The sequence below is a fragment of the Camelus ferus genome, chromosome 27, assembly GCF_009834535.1.
Source record: "Camelus ferus isolate YT-003-E chromosome 27, BCGSAC_Cfer_1.0, whole genome shotgun sequence".
NCBI lineage: Eukaryota > Metazoa > Chordata > Mammalia > Artiodactyla > Camelidae > Camelus > Camelus ferus.
In genome coordinates this window covers 3503362-3524963 of record NC_045722.1, presented here as the reverse complement: position 1 = coordinate 3524963, position 21602 = coordinate 3503362, and the positions used below count along the sequence as shown (strand labels likewise).

The 21602-nt window shown below is 41.0% G+C and overlaps 1 protein-coding gene across 7 annotated transcripts in view; it reads right to left on the bottom strand.

The window, feature by feature from the left end:
- NEO1 (neogenin 1) overlaps positions 1–21602 on the bottom strand; it is a 160894-nt gene that overhangs the window by 42291 nt on the left and 97001 nt on the right. For 5 of the 7 annotated variants that reach the window (XM_032469157.1, XM_032469160.1, XM_032469161.1 and 2 more), the window contains exons 8-9: positions 10254–10473; positions 2829–2983 (exon numbers count right to left, since the gene is read on the bottom strand). In XM_032469157.1, coding sequence (XP_032325048.1) covers positions 2829–2983; positions 10254–10473 — 375 coding nt within the window. The remainder of the gene's footprint in view (positions 1–2828; positions 2984–10253; positions 10474–21602) is intronic. The other 2 variants (XM_032469159.1, XM_032469162.1) reach the window with 1 other exon arrangement.

The window sequence follows — 21602 nt, the reverse complement described above, 5'->3', positions numbered from 1 at the left end:
GAGACAGATACTATTATGATCCCTATTAACAGATGGGGCTGAGAGGTTAAGAAAGTCCCAGATGATAGGAAAGAGGGTGAGTGGTGGAGCCAAGAGTTAGGCAGTTTCTGGTTCTAAAACGTGGACTCAAGAAGACCAGTTAGGGGATTGTGACAGCAGCCTTCACGGGGTGTGTGTGACTGGAAGACTCCACAACTGGTTCACCGACTGCCTGCCCAGCTCTAAATCCCATGACAGCTCACATCCTTTTTTTCACAATATTCTTTTTGTCTGACTGACAGGTTCCAATCCCAAATGACACACAAATCCTGGGCAGTGGCTACGCCTCCACTCTGGTGGATGTTCTGTATCTGAAAACCATTTCTCTGGTGCTCAGGTGTCTGTAACAGACATCCATCAGATTGAAGGCAAGGGAAAAAAATTAACAAAATGTAAAACAAACTGGTTTTCTTAAGTAACAGCACCACAGCTTAAGATTAGTTTTGCTACCAACGTAGAGAAACCTGAATATGGTTATTCTGACAGTTGTTTGCTTTATTTAGTCATGAATCATGTTATTCACTTAATGTTAAGAGCATATTTTGTGCAGCCTGACAGGTGGGATTTGTCACACTTCTGCTGCTACGGAAAACTTTCCTCTAACTTTTTAAGGGGAAGGAAAACAGAACAAATTCCCTTGAAATCACTTTCAATATATTCATTGGCTAAACATAGGCAAATATGATCCTAAAAAAGGCGCTAATAAATTCTTTTCATATGTACAGAGGCATAAAAAAATGGAAAAAATTTTAAGTTCGTTTGTAAAGCTAAAAATGTAAAATATTTTCCAAGGGCTGACTCCAACACTTACGCCTCCCCTCAACAGGCTGAATACCTCCAGACAAAATGCAAATCTCTCTCCATTAACTCCTCTTTTGCCAAAACATGTTACCAGTAGCTCTCCATCCCTAAAACACCCTCACCAGAACCTGCTGTCCCTTCCCTCTATATTCTTTAGTTACTTTCTTTTAATCAAACTCCCCGAACGGACGACTGTGTGGCCTCCTTTCCTTGTGATGACAGAACATCACACCATTGCCTCTGGTACCAGACTAAGCTCCTTGGGGCCAGAAGTCAAGTCTTACTCATCTTACGTCTTGGCTGCCTCGTACAGCAGGAATGGCACATGGCAGGCACTTAGTAAATCTCATCTTTCATCTCTAAACTGACAATGCCCCGTTTGTCCAATGGTTCTCAACTGTTCTACTGGTAAGTTCTGAAGTGACAGTGAAAGCCATATGCTTTTTCCCCCCATAAATATTTTTATGTATCTTCAGAAGATTTGTAGCCCCAGGATGGAACCCTTGCACTGAATCAAATCCAGTGGTCTTTTCCATTTGTATCGTGATTCATCTTGCATGTGCATTATTTGATCCTATTTTGGGGATTTGGGTCAAGCATCCTCCCTCCCCAGGAACACCTGCTTTAAGTCAAATGCTTCAAGGCCAACCTTCAGTCTCATCCTTTCCTAGGAACCTGACTTGCTTGACCTTTTACAGTAACTGTTCTTTGTTCTCTCTCATGAATGATGCCCGCACACAAAAGGTAATGGGGGAAAACTGAGCTTGAAATAGATTGTTTCTGCTCTTCTCTAAACACAGGACCTGTGAAATTCAACGTCCTTTCCCTGTAGTGAGAACACAAGACCTTCCTTAAACCAACCCTGTGACACTCTGATGGCCCTCCTGTTCCTGCCTGGGTTTGACTCCTGATCTTTAAGCTTTTATCACCAAAATGATCAGTGGCCTCCTGTCCTGACTGCTCATTCTTTAGGGGGAGAATTCCTATCTTGTTCACCCCTTGCCTCTCTAATAGCTTGTGTCGTGTCTGGATGAGGAGGTCCTCCACAGCTGTTTGACGGGTGATTGGCTGCAGCGTGAGACAGTCAAGTTCCACAGCTTCTTGACTTTGCTTAGCCCACCCATCAGGTAGAGTCTCTGAATTATTTCCAGAGTTTCACTGGGAAATTCATCTAATCTGTTTAGTTCCCTGGTCAGTAGCTTCCATAAATGTAACTCACATGCCCCCTAGCTGAAGTAAAAATTTTTGTTACTGGAAGTCTGTTAACACAGAAAAACTAGTGCAGTTAACAGTAAAAGAAAAACTGGGAGGAAAAACAGTGGTTTGTGAAAAGATGGTAAAATTTAGAAGAAATCCTCATTGGAAAAGCATTAATTCTGATTTGGTTGTTTCTTATAATTTCTGGCCCATAGTTTTTACAACCCAAATTTAAGGCATAGAAGACATTTATAAAATAAATCAATTTGGCACTCATTTCAGTTGGAGAAAATCTTAAGAAATGTAACTGAGAATAATATTATCTAGCCCCAAAGACCACAGATCCAAAGGAAAGCTTTGAAGAGATTCTCAAGAGTGTGGTCTGTATAAAGATCAGGGCAATCCCGCTGACAAAAACTGTTAAATACCTACTTTGCTTGTGAGGCACTGCATGAGACAGGGTGGGGAAGATAAGGATGACAAAGGTTTCTCTGCCATAAAACTAATGAGTTATATTCATAGAAAGTGACAATGTGCCTCAGACTTGTAGAGACACAATATTAGATGAGTTCAGAGGGAAGGTTCTAGAAGGCGTCTGAGCGAACTCTCACAAAGGATCGGTGAAATCCAAGCATCCGTCAGCAGAATTATGTTGTCTTACACTATTTGCTGCTATTAGGTGAGAACTGCTTTGCTCTCGGGCAACTGTTCGTAAGGCCACGTAGGTGGCGCCTCGAGGGCGCGCAGCCCCCCCCCCCACCCTCACCCCCCCGGGGCGGCGGCGGACTCACCCTCAGGCTGCGTTTCTACGCGAAGCGGCGCTGAACTCTCTCCGGGGCCGTGCCTGTTCTGAGCCGTAACTCTGAAGACGTACACAGTCGCTGGCATCAGGTTTTGAATGGTTACCTGCATCTCTCCTGGGCGAGTGGTGTTCTCAACACGTTCCCTTTGGATAAAGAGGGGTTGGGAAGCAGCATGGATTAGGGATATTTCTAGAATGTGCAGTTTCATTTTCATCGCAATGCCTATAGATACCACACGACATCAAAACGTTAACAAATTTAAGTCAAATTAACTCTCAGAAAAGGAATTTGGGTGGGGGTGGAACAGTGCACAGGCTGCGGACACTGGCAATGCCACACGTGTCTGGCAAGTCACTGACGTTCTTGCTTAAACGCTACTGACATTGCTGCATCTAATCACAACTTCCTTTCAGAAGACACAGACAAGGGTCTTCTCGGTGCCATCTCAAATGGGCAGCTGCTCACTAATTCTGGATGCTTTAGGAATCACTGAGTTTTAAGTGGTGATTCTCAGGAAGACAAACAGAAGGTGATTACAGGTATGATCCAATTTCCACAGAAAGTATCTAAGAATGCTGTGTATCTTTTGGATAAAAGACTCTCAATAAAAAGAAAATTAAAGATGATCACTTTTAAAACTGGGGACAAAACATTAAAAATTTAAATGAATCCAGTCTATAAAATAAGCTAATCATGACTTTGATTTTTTGTAATTTCTTAAAACAAATACTCTTTTTGAATGATTTTCTAAAACTAATACAAAGTGTTTAACAAATCTTATACAAACAGCACAAATTAATCTAGTTAGTGGTCTAGTGTTATGAGATGAAAACATAAAAACAGTAATCCAGGGTTTTTAAAAAAGGCAGTTTCCAGGCTCTATTTTGGGGGTCTATGTTTCCACATTTGGGTCTGTAATTATGCTCAGTCTACTGTAATATAAATCATACAAATCACTATAATAAAAATCAGATTATATTTGTTTTCAACAAATATTGTCACGGAAAATGCTTGTTTTAGACAAATAGCAGGCCTTTAAGAACTACCAATTATGTGAGGAAAGATTAACATCTACCTTGAGAGAGTAATAAAAGGGCCCAAAACTACTCTGTGTAAAAAATTACTTGAAATTACCTAATCATCTGTTGAACTAAAGTTCTTAACTTTAAAATACTGGTATTTTTTTCTGAAAAAAATCACGAAAATTAAAATTTGTTTAGTTTCACATGACCATATGCCAGTTTGTCTGACTGCAGGTGAACATTTCCATTTCAGAGATTTAAGTGTTCAATAGTTTTCTATAGTTCTTTAAACTACCTTATTTTATTTTTAAAAAACCCAAACCAACCAAGCAGTGCCCACTTTGTATTGACAGAGGTTGTCTGTCTACAGCCAGGTCCGCTGGGAAGGCGCTGCTCGGTGGCACTGGAGGTGTCACACACAGCACTCCCTCGGGCTGCAGCTCTAAGGCACGAGATTTAGGAGGCGGGGATCAACCGACTTCCCACGCTGCGAGGTTTCCGACACAAACAAAACGCTCCGTCTAAAAGGAAGTGTGGCGGCTTGCACCTCACTAAGCTGAAAGCTCCCCACCAGAGCACAGATCAGGCCTGTTCCGCTCGCTGTACGTGGAAGCTTAAACAAGCTCTCTCTGAGAAAGACGGGGGGGGGGGTACTATTTCACTTCAGACGGAAGTGAAAGGGCGTCGCTCACACCCGAGCACTAAGAGGTACCAGCAGAAGCCCCCACCCCCACCCCACCCCGGGAAGCAGCATCACAAATGTGCGCTGAGCGAAGGGACGGAGAGCGGCCTTCTGATGTGTGAAGCTCACATGTAATGACATCATGCGGATCTTTTTGTTTCTTCCTATGTAAAAGAAGAAAAAACCGGGAGGCATGAGTGAAGGGAACTGAAAACCTAGAACAAATTTCTACAGAAGCATTAGCGTAAGAAAAAACCCAGTAGTCGGCCGGGTTCCCCAAGATGAAACATCTGGCACCTGAAAGGGCCTCTAACACTGCACTGGCCTGAGGTCCCCGAACCAAGTGTCTGTCTTAGAAAAAACCTTCTGACTTCAGGAAAGATCCAGGCTGAGTTATAAAGGACAGTACTCATATGTGTGTGAGGTTACGATGGAACTTAGGTCAGAATGTGTCAGCTAAGAGTCAAAAGAGGAAGAGGAAGGTACACTTCATACTAAGACCGTGCTGGGCCAGAAGTCAGGAGCCCCAGTTCTAACTCTGGGAACACTGCGAGCTTGCCAGGGGACCGTGGGCAAGTCACTAATTATTTCTCGGCTTCAGTTTCTTCAAGTATTAAATGAAAGAATGAGACCAGGGTGGCAAACTTTTTCTTAAAGGGTTTGATAGTAAGTATTTACAGGCCAAGATGCAAAATGGAAAACATTACCCACCGTCTAAACAGTTAAAAGCCCCAGTATAGAAGCAGTCCCTCAGAGTGATCGGGACCGGGGTGTCATCCCGGGCTCGAAGGCGTTTGAGTCCTCAGAAATGTCCGCCAAATAAAACAGAACTCTCAAAAAAAAAAAAAAAAAAAAAATCCTGGCATAACTTTACAGCTGACTACTGACCCTTCATACCTGTGGTTCTGCATCTGGGAATTCAACGAGCTGTGGATGGTATAGTCCTGTCCTATGTATTTACTGAGAAAAATTCACAGGTGAGTGGACCCATGCAGTTCATACCCGTATTGATCAAGGGTCAACTGCAGTTATTTATACAACCTATTACAATATGACCGTTTGAACATGTAAAAATTATTCTTAGCTCCTGGGCCTAAGAAGTCTGATTTGGCCCAGGGTCTACAGTTCGCCAACTCCTGGATTAGACTAACAGATACATAAGGCTTTGTCCAACTCTAAAATGCTGTTTATTTTTGGAATAACTTACTCTGTACTCTCCATTTAATGGCTAATAGAAAATACTGCTGTTTATATTATGGGCACTGAAAAAAAGGTGAACACTTCATAGGTGAAATGGCAGGGGACGGACCCTGTGGAATTTCAGGAGACTGGGCTACCCAATAGAATTGCATAGCTCAGGACCAGGGTACATAGTGCCACCTGGTGGTTGAATCCTCAAACACAGGGAGTAGAGGAATTTGTAAATGCGGGTGGTGGTGTACTGAGCTGTTAAGAAAATTTATTACCTCCACTTTTTAGATGAAAAAAATGTAAGCTTATAAAGGTTAAATAAATTTTGTTTCTAAAACAAGTTACAGGGCTCTAGTCTTTGATTTAGTGTTATTTCTACTCCTTCATCGCTTCTATTCAGAAATCATATTCTCAAAGTAATGAAGTGACAGAAATTTTTAGTCTCCAAGAATCTTCCTTTGAAATATTCCCCAGATTTGGTCTGTCTGCTCCGAGTCACTGCTCTCATCTTCATCCGGGCCTGCCACATGCCCAGGTCAACGTAACTCTTACCTGATTTGTCTCCTGGCTCCATTCCTCCTCCCCCCTCACCTCGTGTAATGCTCTCAAATACTGCGAATAAAAGCTGTTTAATAAAACCACAGTGTGCACCTGCTCAGGAGTGTGAAGTGGTCCCTTCTTAACTGATTACGTCCAAATTCTTACTGATATTCCAACATTTGCCTTCAAACTTTCACTTTATTATAATCTCTTACTAAATTTCTACCAGAAACTCTGAGCCAGTTAGGTTAGCTGTCTTCCTTTCCCAGCCTTCTAACAACGGACACAAATCAACCAGGCTCCTCCTCACATCTCCTCATACACATGTGTCTTGTCCTCCTGCTCCTGCCAATTTATCTGTACTTTTTCCAATTCCAACTTCACTGATTAAGCATCACTGCTTATTTCAACCCATGATTCATTAATAAGTGATACACATTCATTAAAAACAAATGGATATGGGGGAGGGCACAGCTCAAGTGTTAGAGCACATGCTGAGCGTGTACAAGGGTCCTGGTTTCGATCCCCAGTACCTCCTCTAAAAATAAGTATGTAAACCTAATTACCTCCTCCCACACACACACACAAAAATGGATACATAGTTAAAAAAAAAAAAAAGTCCTAGTTTGTCTCCCTCCTTAAAATCTGCCCCACCTGAGACCTAGCTGCGGCAGCACCCTAGGTCCCTCCTCTTTAGGCTTTCTCGGCCTCGGCACGGCTGAGATTCGGGGCAGGATAATTCTTTGTGGTAGTGGGGGTGCGATCCTGTACACTGTAAGGATGTTTATCAGCATCTCTGCCTTCTACTCCCTAGATGGCAGTAAGCATCCCCTGCCATCTCAGTTGTGATAACCAAAAACGTCACCAGACACTGTCAAACGTCTAATGGGAGATGGGGGATAAAACTGTCCCTGGCTGAGAATCACTGGTCTAGGCGTTTATATACACATCAAACTACACAGATATAAGTCGTTTTAAAAATTCCTCATCATACTTCCTATGGATATACATGCGTTAATCATACGCCCATTTCTCCAAAGGACATTTACTTTGTTTCCCTTTTTCATTCTTACAAACAATGCTCAATAAACATTTCTATGCGCATCCTATGCGTATGTGTATCTGTATATCTACAGGACACCTAGAAATGCAACTGCTGGACTGAAGGAGATCTGCATTAAAAAGATTTTTTAAAAGTCTGTCAAATCACCTTCTCCAAAGGCTCCTCTAATCATACTGCCACCAAGAGCCTAGAGTGGATTTGATCTCAGCATTTAACTCACTTGACACTGGGTATCATCAACTTAAAATTTTTGCCAGCCTGACTATTTTTAGCGTATGTGCTGCCAAAGCAAGCACTTTTGCCAGCCTTCCATGTGAAATACGGTAACTCAACATTTTGTACTTCCAAGGTTGCTAGTGATGGTGGAAACTTTTTTTTTTAAACTTTAATGGGCTTTCCACTAACTTCTGTGAATTACCCACTTGTACCATTTGCCTCTTGGGGTATCTTTTACTTCTGATTTTTAGGAGTTCTTTATATAGATTGGGTATCAATATGACCTTTTTAAAATGTTACCAGTTGCTATCAGTTGATAATCTTATTTCATTTATTAGGTTTTCTCACATGGACTTTTGCAGTTATATAATAAACTCTGTCAATTTCTCCTATATGGCTTCTGAATTTTCTGTCTTCCTTTAAAAGGCATTTCATATGCAAATGATAAAGATGGTTTCTGTATTTTCTTCTAATACATTTATAAGTTTTAAAAATCTCTCTTGATACAGCTATTATATTTGTGGTTATACGTAAGACAGTAATATAACTTTAATTCTTTCCACTAAATGAGGTTAATTATCTCAAAATGATTTCTTGAATATTATTTCTCCACTGATGAAATTAATTTATTCATTTAACAACTATTTATTTAGTGCTACTTGTCTGCTAGGCTCTGCTCCAGGTGATGGTGAAACTCTACTGAACAAGGCAAACACAATAAATGTGTTAATAAAAAGAGAAAATTTCAGAGTGTTACGTGTTCTGAAAAAACAACATGAAACAAAAGCTCCAAATAAAACAGGGTGGTATGACACAGGGGTGTCCTGGTAAGTGTTTAACCATTGGCCCAGGTTTGCAGCCCTTGTCACTGTAAATACTCCCACCACAGTCAGTTTTGAGCTACGACGTCATGTCGTCGGGTTTGCAAAGTTTCCTGAAAATTGAACAGTCGGCTTGGGAACAAACCACCAATTGACCCCGTGTGTCACAGTGACCAAGGGGTTTGGATGGGAGAGCAGCCATGGAAGACCTGGGGAGGGATCATCTGAGGATGATGGACAAGAAGCCAGACAGTTATTTGGGAGGGAAACACAGTTCTGGTAGAAGCAACAAGAGCAAAGGCCCTGTGGTAGACAGAAGCTTGCTTCTGAGGAATTACTCCATGCTTTTTCCCTTCTGTGGAATCCCATGAAATCTGCAAGGAGCTTTGAAAGTCTCCTGGAAACATTTTAACACAGGTACTGCTTGGAGGTAACATCTTGCCCTTCTGCATTTAGAACTATGTTTCCTTATCTTCATCATCCCCAAAACATCCAGCCCAGTGTTCAGATGAGCATTCCATTACCCTGGGAGCAGCTCCAACTATCTGGCTCAAATTACGTCACTCAGACAGCTCAAGAGCATTAAACCAAGCAGTCTCGATCTAGGTGCCTGTGCTCGCTGAACTTGCCAGCCTGGTATTAAATACAAATACATATCAAATGTAAACACCTGAGTAGAAACACAAGCTTCATTTCATGGGCTAGGTTAGGGCCCTAACCAAAACGGGTGTTTCAGCCTTCTGACTTAGGTGTGAAGTAACAGCACAATGAAGGAATCTACTCAACATGTCAGGAATACACAGTTAGCAAGTTAGCACGGTACCCCCCAAAGAATTTATAATCTGGTTGGGAAAACAACACAAACACACATAAAATAACAGACGAGCAATGACTGAGGTAGCATCAGTTCATGTGTCTTCACAAGTAAGTGCCAAGACTCGCGGCACAAACACACGCACGAGAGAAAAGCTGTGTGGGCCGAAAAAGGTGGAGGAAGATTTACGAGGGCTTCACGGGGCTCAACATGGGCCAAGAGAGATTAGCTGAATTTAGCTGAGAAAGGGGGACGCTGGAAGTGACCAAAGAGAACACGCCGGCGAAAAAGGCTGCGTAGTGACAGGAATTTGACTGGTTCCACCAGAAAGCGAGTTAAACGGGGGTGGGTGGGAAGGAAAATAAGGCTGCAGAGCTAACATAAACGTAGACTGTGGAGGAAAGCAGCCTGGTGACTCTGGAAAATCTCCAAAAGCACTGGAGAGGCAACGTGAGTTCCTGGAAGAGGTGGAGATGGAGAGGAATTTAATAAAAATGCTGTTTTAGGACAATGAGTCACTAAGTACTCTTATGTTATCAAGAAGACCCCCGCCCCCAGCTCAGCAGCCCGCACTGCATCAGGGCCCCGGGCTCAGCAGCCCGCACTGCGTCAGGGCCCCGGGCTCAGCAGCCCGCACTGCGTCAGGGCCCCGGGCTGCTCCCGCACTGTGTCAGGACGCAGGAAGGTCTTCATTAAAGGGATTTTAACATCTACCTTAATTTCTCTAGAATTTGAAAGTTCTAAGTAAGGCATATTCTACAGGTTGTGCCTGACTCAGTCTTATGAAAAAAAGGTGGCCCTGGTCACATGACAATTCCTCCACCCAAACAGCTCTACGGGCCCTCTCCCCACGTCATCCTGGAAAGGCAGGAAAGAGCCACAGGACTGCAGGCTGGGTGGGAATTCAATTTTAATGACCTAAAACTAGAAAAGATGCATCTCAGTGATCATATTTCCTGGACTGAGAGTTGGTACAGACTCTGCACAGCTGAGAGCCAGGGTGGGCAGGACTGCGCTCGGGCGGACAAGATGCAACCGACCGGCCCAGACCTCCAAGCACTTACCTAGCAGCCCCCTCCTTGGCGTAGAAGACGGAGTAGGTGAGGCTGTCCCCAGGCGGGTCTGACGCAGGTGTCCGCCACGTCAATTTGATGAAGCGGGTAGAGACCAGGGAGGCCACGACGTCCCGCGGGGCTGAGGGCAGTGGTCCCGCCGCGGCTGGTGCTAGATGGTCAGTAGTGGCACTGGTCAGTGAAGTGGGAGGCAATGTTGGGATGGCAACATCTTGTCATGTGCAAACATTGGGGAATGACAGGCAAACCACGACGGTTTTAAAAAAGAGAACAGAAAAAACAGAAAACAAAAAAATAAACAAAACCACGATGGGAAAGAAAATAAAATGAGTGAACATAAAAAAGGCCATTAAACTGAAGGCTAACATGCAGGCCAGGGGTAACTACTGAAAACTAATGGGCACTATTCAAGACACACCACTGCAGAGCACGCAGGCTTTCTGGTCACTACAATGGTTGTGGGCGAGGGACAGGGAGGTGACAGCTGAGAATAAAACATCTCACAGAAGGACACTGGAGCACCCAAGGCATTCTCCTTAATTCTGAGATCAGCATGCAACATCTGCCAAACTTCGCACATACGGTAAAACCGCAGCATCTTCTTCCACTCGATAAAAACATGAAATAACTTGTGTGGCACGGATGTGCCTAGTTTCCCAACATAGGCCCCAGGCTTTCGTGACCTCACTGCAGGGCTGGGTGTGCCCTAGCTCTGCAGGAGACTTGAGAGCCACTTCCTCCCCTGGAGTCTCAAAGTGAAGTCCGCTCTCTGTATTCGGCAATAACCCAGGGAGTCTGACAACCTTCCTCACCTTGCTAAGTTATAGTCCATCTGCCATCTTATCAATTCATTTGACTACAAAAGCATAAAATCACGAATCAAAAATTCCAAAGCCACCACGATACAGTGCTTGGGCAGTGCATCCATTGGCTACAGCCCTCCCCGCAGCGCGGTATGCCACGGCGGCCTGCAGACCTCGGGCAGGATGGCACAGGTGAAGCCACGGCGAGCCAAAGCCCTGCTCGTCTCAGAAGCCTCCATTTGTATGCCTGGACTCGGTCCACTCTGCTGTTAGAAGTCCACTCCTGAAACGAACCTAAAATTTCCTTCACCGCGGAGATCACTCGTTTGCTCTCACAGTTTTAACTGAAGGCATTCATTAGAACTGTGTCATAACCCTAATGGGGAAATTGGTAGAAGAGCGAGAGGCAGAGAGGAAGACGTGACAATTCTGGACCCAGCGCTCAATGAAATGGCAGACGACAACCTCCTGAAAACGTCTATGAACTGCACGCAGAGAGCCTTTAAAGCGAGGCGGCCTAAACAGACAGGCCAGAGAGCAGGAGTTCTCCGAGGCAGGGGCAGGGGAGGACGCAGGTACGCCTCCAGGCGGCTGCCACGTATCGAGCGCGGTTCTACAAGGCGCTCTGGCTTCAGTCCTTACAGCTGCATGAAACAGGCACTATCGTTATCTCTCCACCTTACACGTGGGGACCAGCACTTCAAGGGGCTAAATCACTTGTCCCAGGTCACACAGACAAGCAGTGGTGAAGTGTTAAATCCAACCTTGGTTTTCAGTTTAAGAGGCCTCTGGATTTAGCCAACCGGAGTTCTGGGCCGGCCGTGCCACTCGGGAGCAGCGGCAGTCAGCATGCCGTCTGTTCCTGTCGGTCCCCCCACACCACGCCCCCGCCCCCGCCCCAGGTCCCACGGAGGCACCTCAAAGGGCCCCGGGTGGGCCGGCCCAGGCAGTAGGTGTTACAGGAGAAAAATCCTGAGCTTGTGGGATTCACTACTTTGACAGCAAGGGAAAGCAAGCCCCAGACAAAGAACAGGCCTGCGGTGGGCAGCTAACTTAATCGCCGTGGTCGGAGACACACTGTGTACGGCTTCAGTCTTTTAAAATGTACTGAGACCTGTCTGGTGCCTCAGCGTAATCTACCCTGGTGATTTCTTCCATATGTGCTTGAAAATAGCCTGTATCTGCAGTCGCTGGTAGAGAGTCTATGATGGCAGCGACGCCAAGCTGGCTGACAGGCTTGTCCTAGCCTTCTGTACTCTAACTTCTTCTAATTGTTCCATCAGTTTTTGAGAGTAGGATACTGAATTCCCCCACTGTTATCACTGATCTTGTACTTCTTCTTTGAATATAACAATTATAAATGCATATACGTCTAACAACAGCACCCCAAAAAATGCGAATTGAAAGAAACCTGGGAAAACCTCAAACACATGGAAATAAACCAACTCTACTCCTAAATAACCCAAGGGCCAAAGAAGAAATCACAAGAAAAAAGTTTTTTTAATATTTTTAACTGAATGAAAACAACATATTAAAAATGAAGGGATGCGGTCAAAGCAGTGCTCAGGGGGAGATTTAAATGCCTTTATCAGGAGAGAAGGCTCACATGAATTACCTAAGCGTCTACCTTCCTGAAGAGCACAGATCTCCAGTGTTTCCACACACACACGGGAGAAGTCACTACGTGAGGTGGTGGCTGTGTTATTTGACTTAACTGTTGGAATCTTTTCACAATGTATACATATATAAAATCATCACATTTTACACTTTAAATACATTACCATTTATTTGTCAATTATAGCCCAATAAAGCTGGGAAAAAATAAATTAAATTTTATTAAAAAAACTATGAGACTAAGAAATTGAGAGGACGTAAGTTACCAAAATCAAGAACCAAAGAGGGTTCCAACCCTATGGATACGAAATGCTACCAACCCTATAGATACTAAAAAATCATAAGGGAATATTTATGCCAATACATCAGACAAGTTAGAGGAAACAGAAAAATTCCCAGAAGGACAAAAATGACCAACCCTACTCTAGAAAAAATACAAAACCTGGACAGAACTATGATAAATAGAGAAGTTTAGTTAGTAAATAAAGTCTTCCTACAAAGAAAAGTTCAAGCCCAGATGACTTCACTGGTGAAAGCTGCCGAATACTTCAAAAAAGAAATCATAAAAATCCTTCACAAGTCTTTCAGAGAGAAAGGAGACACATAGCTCATTCTGTGAGGCTAGTACTGCTAGGGTATAAACGCCAGACAAAGACACCACATGAAGAGAAAACCAGAGGTCAACACCCCTCATGGAAACAGACAAAAAAGTCCTTAAAAATGTTTAAAAACCGTATTTGGTAACATAGTCAAAGGATTACAAACCATGATATGGTCAAGCAGGATTTATCACAGGAATTCAAGACTAGTTTAACATTCAAAAGCCAACGTAATACACCATATTAAGAGAAAAAAAGCTGATCTTCTCAATAGATGGAGAAAAAGCATGTGACAAAATCAAACGCCTTATTCATGATTAAAATCTCAACAAATTAGGAACAGAAGTAAACTTCCTCCATCTAAAATCCTACAGTGAACATTCTATTCAATGGTAAAAGATTATATGCTTTTCCCACCCCGGTCGGAAACAAGACAAGGATGTTAACTTTTCATTTCTTATGTTAAGCATTGTACCAGAAGTCTTAGCCAGTGCAAGAAGGTGAGAAAAAGTAAATAAAAATTTAAAAGGAAAAAGTAATACTGTTTTTATTTGTAATTAATAATTAAGTGTGTAGAAAACTCTAATGAATCTACCCAAAAAAGCTATTAAAACAAGTAAGTTCAGCATGGTCACAGGGTACAGGTCAATACACATAAACCAACTCTGTTTCTATATACTAAGAATGAACAATCCAGAAGTGAAATTAAGAAAACAGCTCCATTTGCAACAGCATCAAAAAGAATAAAATATTTAAGAATAAATTTAACAAAAGAAGTGTAAGATTTGTACCCTGAAAACTAACTCATTGCTGAGAGAAATTTTTAAAAATCTAAATATATAAAGATCTAAATGAAAAGAAGAGCTAAATAAATAGATGTTCGTGGATGAGCAGACAATGTTATTAAGATGATAGGCTGCTCCTAAAATTTAATAGGAATGACCTGCAGAAACTAGAATATCCAGAACAATCCTGAAAAATTAGAAAAGGTTGGGGGACTTTCATTACCCAGTTTCAAAACTTACTATCAAAAAAATAAACAACCCAATTACAAAATGGGCAGAAGACTTTAACAGACATTTTTCCAAAGAAGACATACAGATGGCCGACAGGCACATGAAAAGATGCTCAACATCACTAATTATTAGAGAAATGTAAACCAAAACAGCAATGACGTCTAAATGGCCAAACCTGTCTAAATGGCCATCATCAAAAAGTCTACGAATAACAAACGTTGAAGAGTATGTGGAGAAAAGGGAACCCTAGTACACTGCTGGTAGAAATGTAACTTGGTGCACCCACTATGAAATACAGTATGAAGGTTCCTCAAAAAACTAAAAATAGTGGGGGAGGGTATAGCTCAAGTGGTAGAGCACATGCTTATTAGCATGCACAAGGTCCTGGGTTCAATCCCCAGTGCTTCCTCTAAAAATAAGTAAGTAAACCTAATTACCACCCCCACCAAAAAAAACACCCCCACCAAAAACAAACAAATAAACAAACTAACTAACTAAAAATAGAACCACCATATAATCTAGCAATTCCACTCCTCGGTATATACCTGGGAAAAATGAAAACACTAATTTGAAAAGATACATGCACCCCAATGTTCATAGCAGCACTATCTACAATAGGTGAGACATGGAAGTAACCCGCGTCCATCACAGATGACTGGCTTAAGAAGACGTGATAGACACATACACACACACACACACACACAAATGAAAGCGATGGAATATTACTCAGATATGACAAAGAATCAAATTCTAACCTTTGCAGCAATGTGGTTGGACCTAGAGAATATTATGCTCAGTGAAATAAGTCAGAGAAAGACAAATACTGTATAATATCATGTGTGTAAGGAACATAAAAAATAATACAAATGAATACATATGCAAAAGAGAAATGGTCTTGCAGATAGAAAACAAATGTGGTTACCAAAGTGGGGAGGGAAGGTGGGAGGGACAAATTAGGGATACAAGATTAACAGATACAAACTACAACATACAGAGTATATAAGCCACAAGGATATACTGTGTATCATGGGAAATTATAGCCATTCTCTTGTAATAACCTACAATGGAGTATAATCTGCAAAATACTAAGTCACTATGCAGAACACGTGAAACTAATATGATATTGTAAATCAACTATATTTCAAAAATAAATAAAATTTCTACGTTATTTTAAAAAACTTTCTATAAAGCTCTAGTAACCAAGACAGTCTGGTACTGGTGTAAGAATAGGGCTATAGATCAATGGAAGAGAACTGAGAGCCAAGAGTAAATCCCTATGTTTGTGGTCAACTGGTTTTTAGCTAAGGTGTTAAGAAATTTCAGTGTGGGAAGAACAGTCTTTTCAACAACTGGTGCTGATACAACTACATATCCACGTGCAACATAATGAACTTACATCCTTACTTAACACCACATACAAAAATCAACTTGGAACGGCTCTTAGACTTAATGGAAGAACTAAAACTTCTAGAAGAAAATACAGGAGAAAGCCTTTCTAATTCAAGTTTTTCTTGGGTTAGAAAAGTGTTCTCAGACATGATAAAAGCACAAGACATAAAAAGGGGAAAAAAGTGAAAAACTGCATTCTGTTAAAAATTAAAACTTCTGCACTTAACACACAACTAAGTAAATAAAAAGACAAGCCAGCGACTGGCAGAAAACATTGCCAACGCATGTATCTGATGAAGGACATGAAGAACGTAACTCAGACTACACCTGCAGGATCAGAATACACCATGAGCTCTTGCGGACCAACAGGAGCACAAGTTAAGTCGTGACCTCCAGCCACTGCTTAACTACCTTCAGTAGGTAATCTAGCTCATCTTTTTTAATTTAAAAATCAAAATGCAGCAATAAACTTGTTATAATAAATGTAATTTATATGATACATAAGTACACAAAGCATAAGGATCAAAGGTCCACTTTTCATCATCTCCAAAATACCTCTGTTAGAAGTTTGGTACAAGTTCTTCCAAACATTTCCCCTTTCATGATGTACTTATATATACACATAAATATGAGAATGAAATTATCCCAAACATGCTGCTTTCCAAACTGCTGTATGGTGTGTATGTCTTCAAGGGCTTCCCCTCAGTACTTATAAACAGACTTCATTATTCTCAACTGCTGCATTATTATTCTGTAATACAAATATAATCACGATTTATTTCATCAGTCCTTTATTGTTGCTTACATTTAGGCTGATTTATTTAGGCAAGTATGGGCAATGTTTCTGTAAATTTTCCTATATGTGTATCTTTGTGCCCCTGTGTAAACATTTCCGTAAGATGAATTCCTACAAGCGAAAATGCCGAGCCAAAGGTTTGTATATCTGAAAGCTGAGAAATGATGCCAAATAATCTTCTGAAGGGCTATTTTGGCTTCAGCTTTAGAACGGAGGGCCAAAGACATTTCTGGGTTCACCACTTTATAACAAACCCCAAACAACAAACAAGAAATAGGAACACAAACTCCATTTGGACAGAACCAAGTGATGTCTGTAAATCCCAACCCAAAATACATATAAAAAAAGAAGGCAGAGAGAAGACAAGTAAATTAATGGAGCAAAGTCACTCTTAGTACCTCCAGAGGGACAAACTGAGGAGACTCAAACTGACATTGAGGAGCCGGCAGCACGCAGGACACAGGGGTGATGTGGGGGGCAGAAGATTTAGGAGCTATTAAATCTCCAACTCACCCCTGAAGACGGGAGGTTTGCACTTAGGAGAAACTAAATCAGAGAAGCTCTGGGCTGAGAGGAGACTACCAGAGGGATTAATACCCCATACTAAAAATATCAAACTGCTTATCTCCCCTCAACGAGCTCTAGCAGGCTGGCAACCAGGCAGGCTTGCTGTCGCGAGGCTGGAGCCTGAAGCACCCCTCTCTGGGTAAATGGAACAGAAGCACAGAAGACCTGAATATTGGTGTCTGCTGAGGTCCTAACAACAATTACAAAAAAGGCTGACTACCCAATTATTCTATAATAAAAGTCAGCAGTTAAAAAGTTTTCCCCCAAATGGACAGCAGCACGTAAATCAATGAAGCTAGAACACTCCCTTACACCACACACAAAAGTAAACTCAAAATGGAGCAACGACTCAAACATAAGATACAATAAACCTCCTAGAAGAAAATATAGGCAAAACATTATCTGACATACATCTCAGAAATGTTCTCCTAGGGCAGTCTACCCAAGCAATAGAAATAAAAGCAAGAATAAACAAATGGGACCTAATTAAACTTACAAGCTTCTGCACAGCAAAGGAAACCATAAGTAAAACAAAACAACCAACGGAATGGGAGAAAATTTTTGCAAATGAAACTGACAAAGGCTTGATCTCCAGAATATATAAGCAGCTCATATGACTTAACAAGAAAGAAACAAACAACCCAATCCAAAAATGGGCAAAAGACCTAAACAAGCAACTCTCCAAGGAAGAAATACAAATGATCAATAGGCACATGAAAAAATGTTCACTATCACTAATTATCAGAGAAATGCAAATCAAAACTACAATGAGGCATCACCTCACACCAGTCAGAATGGCCATCATTCAAAAGTCCACAAATGACAAATGCTGGAGAGGCTGTGGAGAAAAGGGAACCCTCCTACACTGCTGGTGGGAATGCAGTTTGGTGCAGCCCCTGTGGAAAACAGTATGGAGATTCCTCAAAAGACTAGGAATAGACTTACCATATGACCCAGGAATCCTGCTCCTGGGGATATATCCAGAAGGAACCCTACTTCAAAAAGACACCTGCACCCCAATGTTCATAGCAGCACTATTTACAATAGCCAAGACATGGAAACAGCCTAAATGGCCATCAACACATGACTGGATAAAGAAGATATGGTATATTTATACAATGGAATACTGTTCAGCCATAAAAACCGACAACATAACACCATTTGCAGCAACATCGATGCTCCTGGAGAATGTCATTCTAAGTGAAGTAAGCCAGAAAGAGAAAGAAAAATACCATATGAGATCGTTCATATGTGGAATCTAAAATAAATAAATAAATAAAAAAGCATAAATACAAAACAGAAACAGACTCATAGACATAGAATACAAACTTGTGGTTACCAAGGGGGCAGGGGGTGGGAAGGGACAGACTGGGAGTTCAAAATGTAGAATAGATAAACAAGATCATACTGTATAGCACATGGAAATATATATAGGATCTTATGGTAGCTCATAGTGAAAAAAATGTGACAATGAATATATATATGTTCACGTATAACTGAAAAATTGTGCTCTGCACTGGAATTTGACACAACATTGTAAAATGACTATAACTCAATAAAAAATTCAAAAAAAAGTTTTCCCCCAAAAGTTTAAGGGAAAACAGGGTATGTGCACAGCCTCAAGACATATCTCCTAAAATATTTATTAGTTATAAAGAGAAAAATAACTTCACAATGGAGAGATTTGGCAGACACTATCTTAACCACATGATCAAGCTGACATTGCCAAATAATAAGACATTCTGATATCACGTACCCCTGATTTGGATGTGCTGAAAAGGGCACATCAGTTCTGCAGTATTTGTCCCCCAAAAGTCCTTAACCTTCATGTAATCACGAGAAAACACCAAACAAACGCAAACTGAGAACATTATACAAAATACCTGGTCAATACTTTTTGAAAGTGTCACGGGCATGTCAGGATGAAGGAAGACTGAAAAACAGTTCTGAAGAACAGACTGAAGGAGACTAAGGAGACGTGATGACTAAATGCAACGTGGGATACAAAACTGAATTTGGAACAGAAAAAGGACATTAGTGGAAAAACTGGTGAAATCAGAATAAAGTTTGTAGTTTGGTTAACAGTTTCCTGATGTCAGTTTCTCAGTTTTACTTACTATATTACAGTTACACACGACGTTAGCATTAGATGAAGCTGGGGGAAGAGTATCTCACAAGAACTCTCTGCATCATCTTCGCAACATTTTTGTTAACTCTGAAATTACTTCAAAATAAAGTTTACTGAAAAGCCATCTGTATAAACAGAGCCTTCAACACTTTAATACCATACTTTTAAACATGAGTGAATTTCCAAAGACTACTTTGGCAAATATTTGGGGTAATTCTCTTCTTTTGATCAAATTTTCCCAGTTATTTCTTCTGTTCCCTTTATAATGTGGTTTCAGAATGTTTCTATAAATTCTTAAAATGAAGTGGCCAAAACGTACATAAAGATACTATATACTTTAGTCATCGTAATAAAAAATTTAAAAGCTTCTTGGCATCCACGTCACACTGATGAGAGTCACAGAGCTACCAGGAACCTAAAGGCCATGCGATTTCTCATGTGTGGTACTTAGTAAGGGTTTATTTCACCATCTTATAGTGCACTTAAGTGATTATTTCAAATTAATTATATATTGCTTGCACAGAGCTATATGAAAAGAATGTTCCAATTGTGTAGAGCTATGTTAATAGTGATTATATTAGCATGAACTTACATGAACCTTAGGTATAGTTCAACAAGACAGTTGAAAAGAGAAATTTAGACTTGGTAGCAACTCCATTACACTGTAAGTAATCTAGTTGGTTCCTGGTTAAGGTTAATGAAGTTCTCAATGGTTGGTGCCAGTGAAGCCCAACCTGCACTGTGGATTCCTGAACAAAAGGAAAACTGTTCCATGGTTTTACAGGACACACTTCTCCTCCCAGTCAGGCTCCTGGGAGTGGATGAAGGAATGACCAGGCTGAGAGTGTCACAACCACAAGAGCAAAAACAGCAAACAGCTGTCCTAATGATGAGTCGGGGACTAGAGTCTTACAAAAACACAGTTCACAATTTCTCAACTTTTCAGTAATTTTTTCTCTTCCACCTCTTGTTTTATCTCCTACTTTAAATCTGATTTGAAAAAGAAAAAAAGAAAAAAAAAAAAAAAGACTTCGTGAAAGCATCCTGGCATGTAAGAGAGCACCCGTAAGGTAACGTCACATACCAGTGGCCCAAAGAGATGAGCTATTTTTATAACTGCCATTGGAAAGTCAATCAAAATTGCCATTAAGTGCTTGTCCCATTCGGAAATTATCATAAAAATGTATGTACAAATGCTCAAGTCTCTCAGTATTCATCCTTAAAATTTCTCCACTGGGTCCTACTCCACAATTCTGTTAGAGAAAGTTTATTTTCTTGCACTGTAAATAGCTCAGACAAAGTAATCAAAAAATCTAAAGAAGCACAGAGAACAACAAGAGTCCAATAAAACAACAGCTCCTTCAGATTAAAGGGGTTCAAATGAAGCATTTACACTCGATGGGGAAACAACAATTACACTAGCCTATGAATCACAGCACTTTATTAAAAATAAAAACACTAACAGAATATGAAAAGCGCTGCACATTATTGGCTCCTGAGAGTAATCTGTCACACAAAGGAGCCACTGAAAAATACGTGGCAGTTACAGGGAGTTCAAGGCTGCACGCTGGTTGTTCCCAACGGCACCTCTCAACAGATGAGGCATATTTCATGCAAGCTCACAAGTGAGAAGCGTAAGAGAAAGACAGATTTCTTCCCCCTTTCCCAAACTAATACAGTTCGTCGCTACGTCCACATCTAAAGTATAATGATACTGAATTAAAGAAAACTAAAGCAGAGGAATAACGCCACAAATGGTGGTGAGTCTTCTCCCGTCACAATCTGATTTATAAGCATCTGCTTTCAGGAGACTCATGTGGAGAAACAGCCACGGCCCCACCACACACGCCCTCTCCCATCCTGCGGGATACCCCACATGGCAGTTAAGTGTTCAAATTCTTGAGATTTTTATAGATTCTAAAGACTCAAAGTACAGGTAATAAAGAAGCTTTGGAAAATAGAGGCAGATTTCAGTTTAAAGTAAGGAATAATATTTTAAACATAAAGTTCTATTCAACAGTAGAATGGGATGGATTTCTTGTGAGAAAGCATGCCTTGTCACTGGAGAATGTTAAGGGTTACTGTAAAAACAATCACTGCATAGACGAAAGGTGTAATTCTAAAATTCTATGCGTTTCTAAAACAGAAAAAGTGGTCTTTCTAATAAATCTCAAGGACTTTATGTTTAATATGTCACTTGTTTGAAATGGCACAAATCTCACTGTTACTATTAAACAGGTACTTTATAATCAAATTGCTTTGTGAAATTGTGATGAATTTAAAGACTTGACAGATACATACTTTCCTTCTAGGTTCATTGCTACAGAAACAGTAATTTATTTGATGCCCACTTCTCATCTAGGAATCATCTTCCATATTATGATCCATATTATTTAACTTCTAGAAGCAGAAATCAAAATGTTTATTT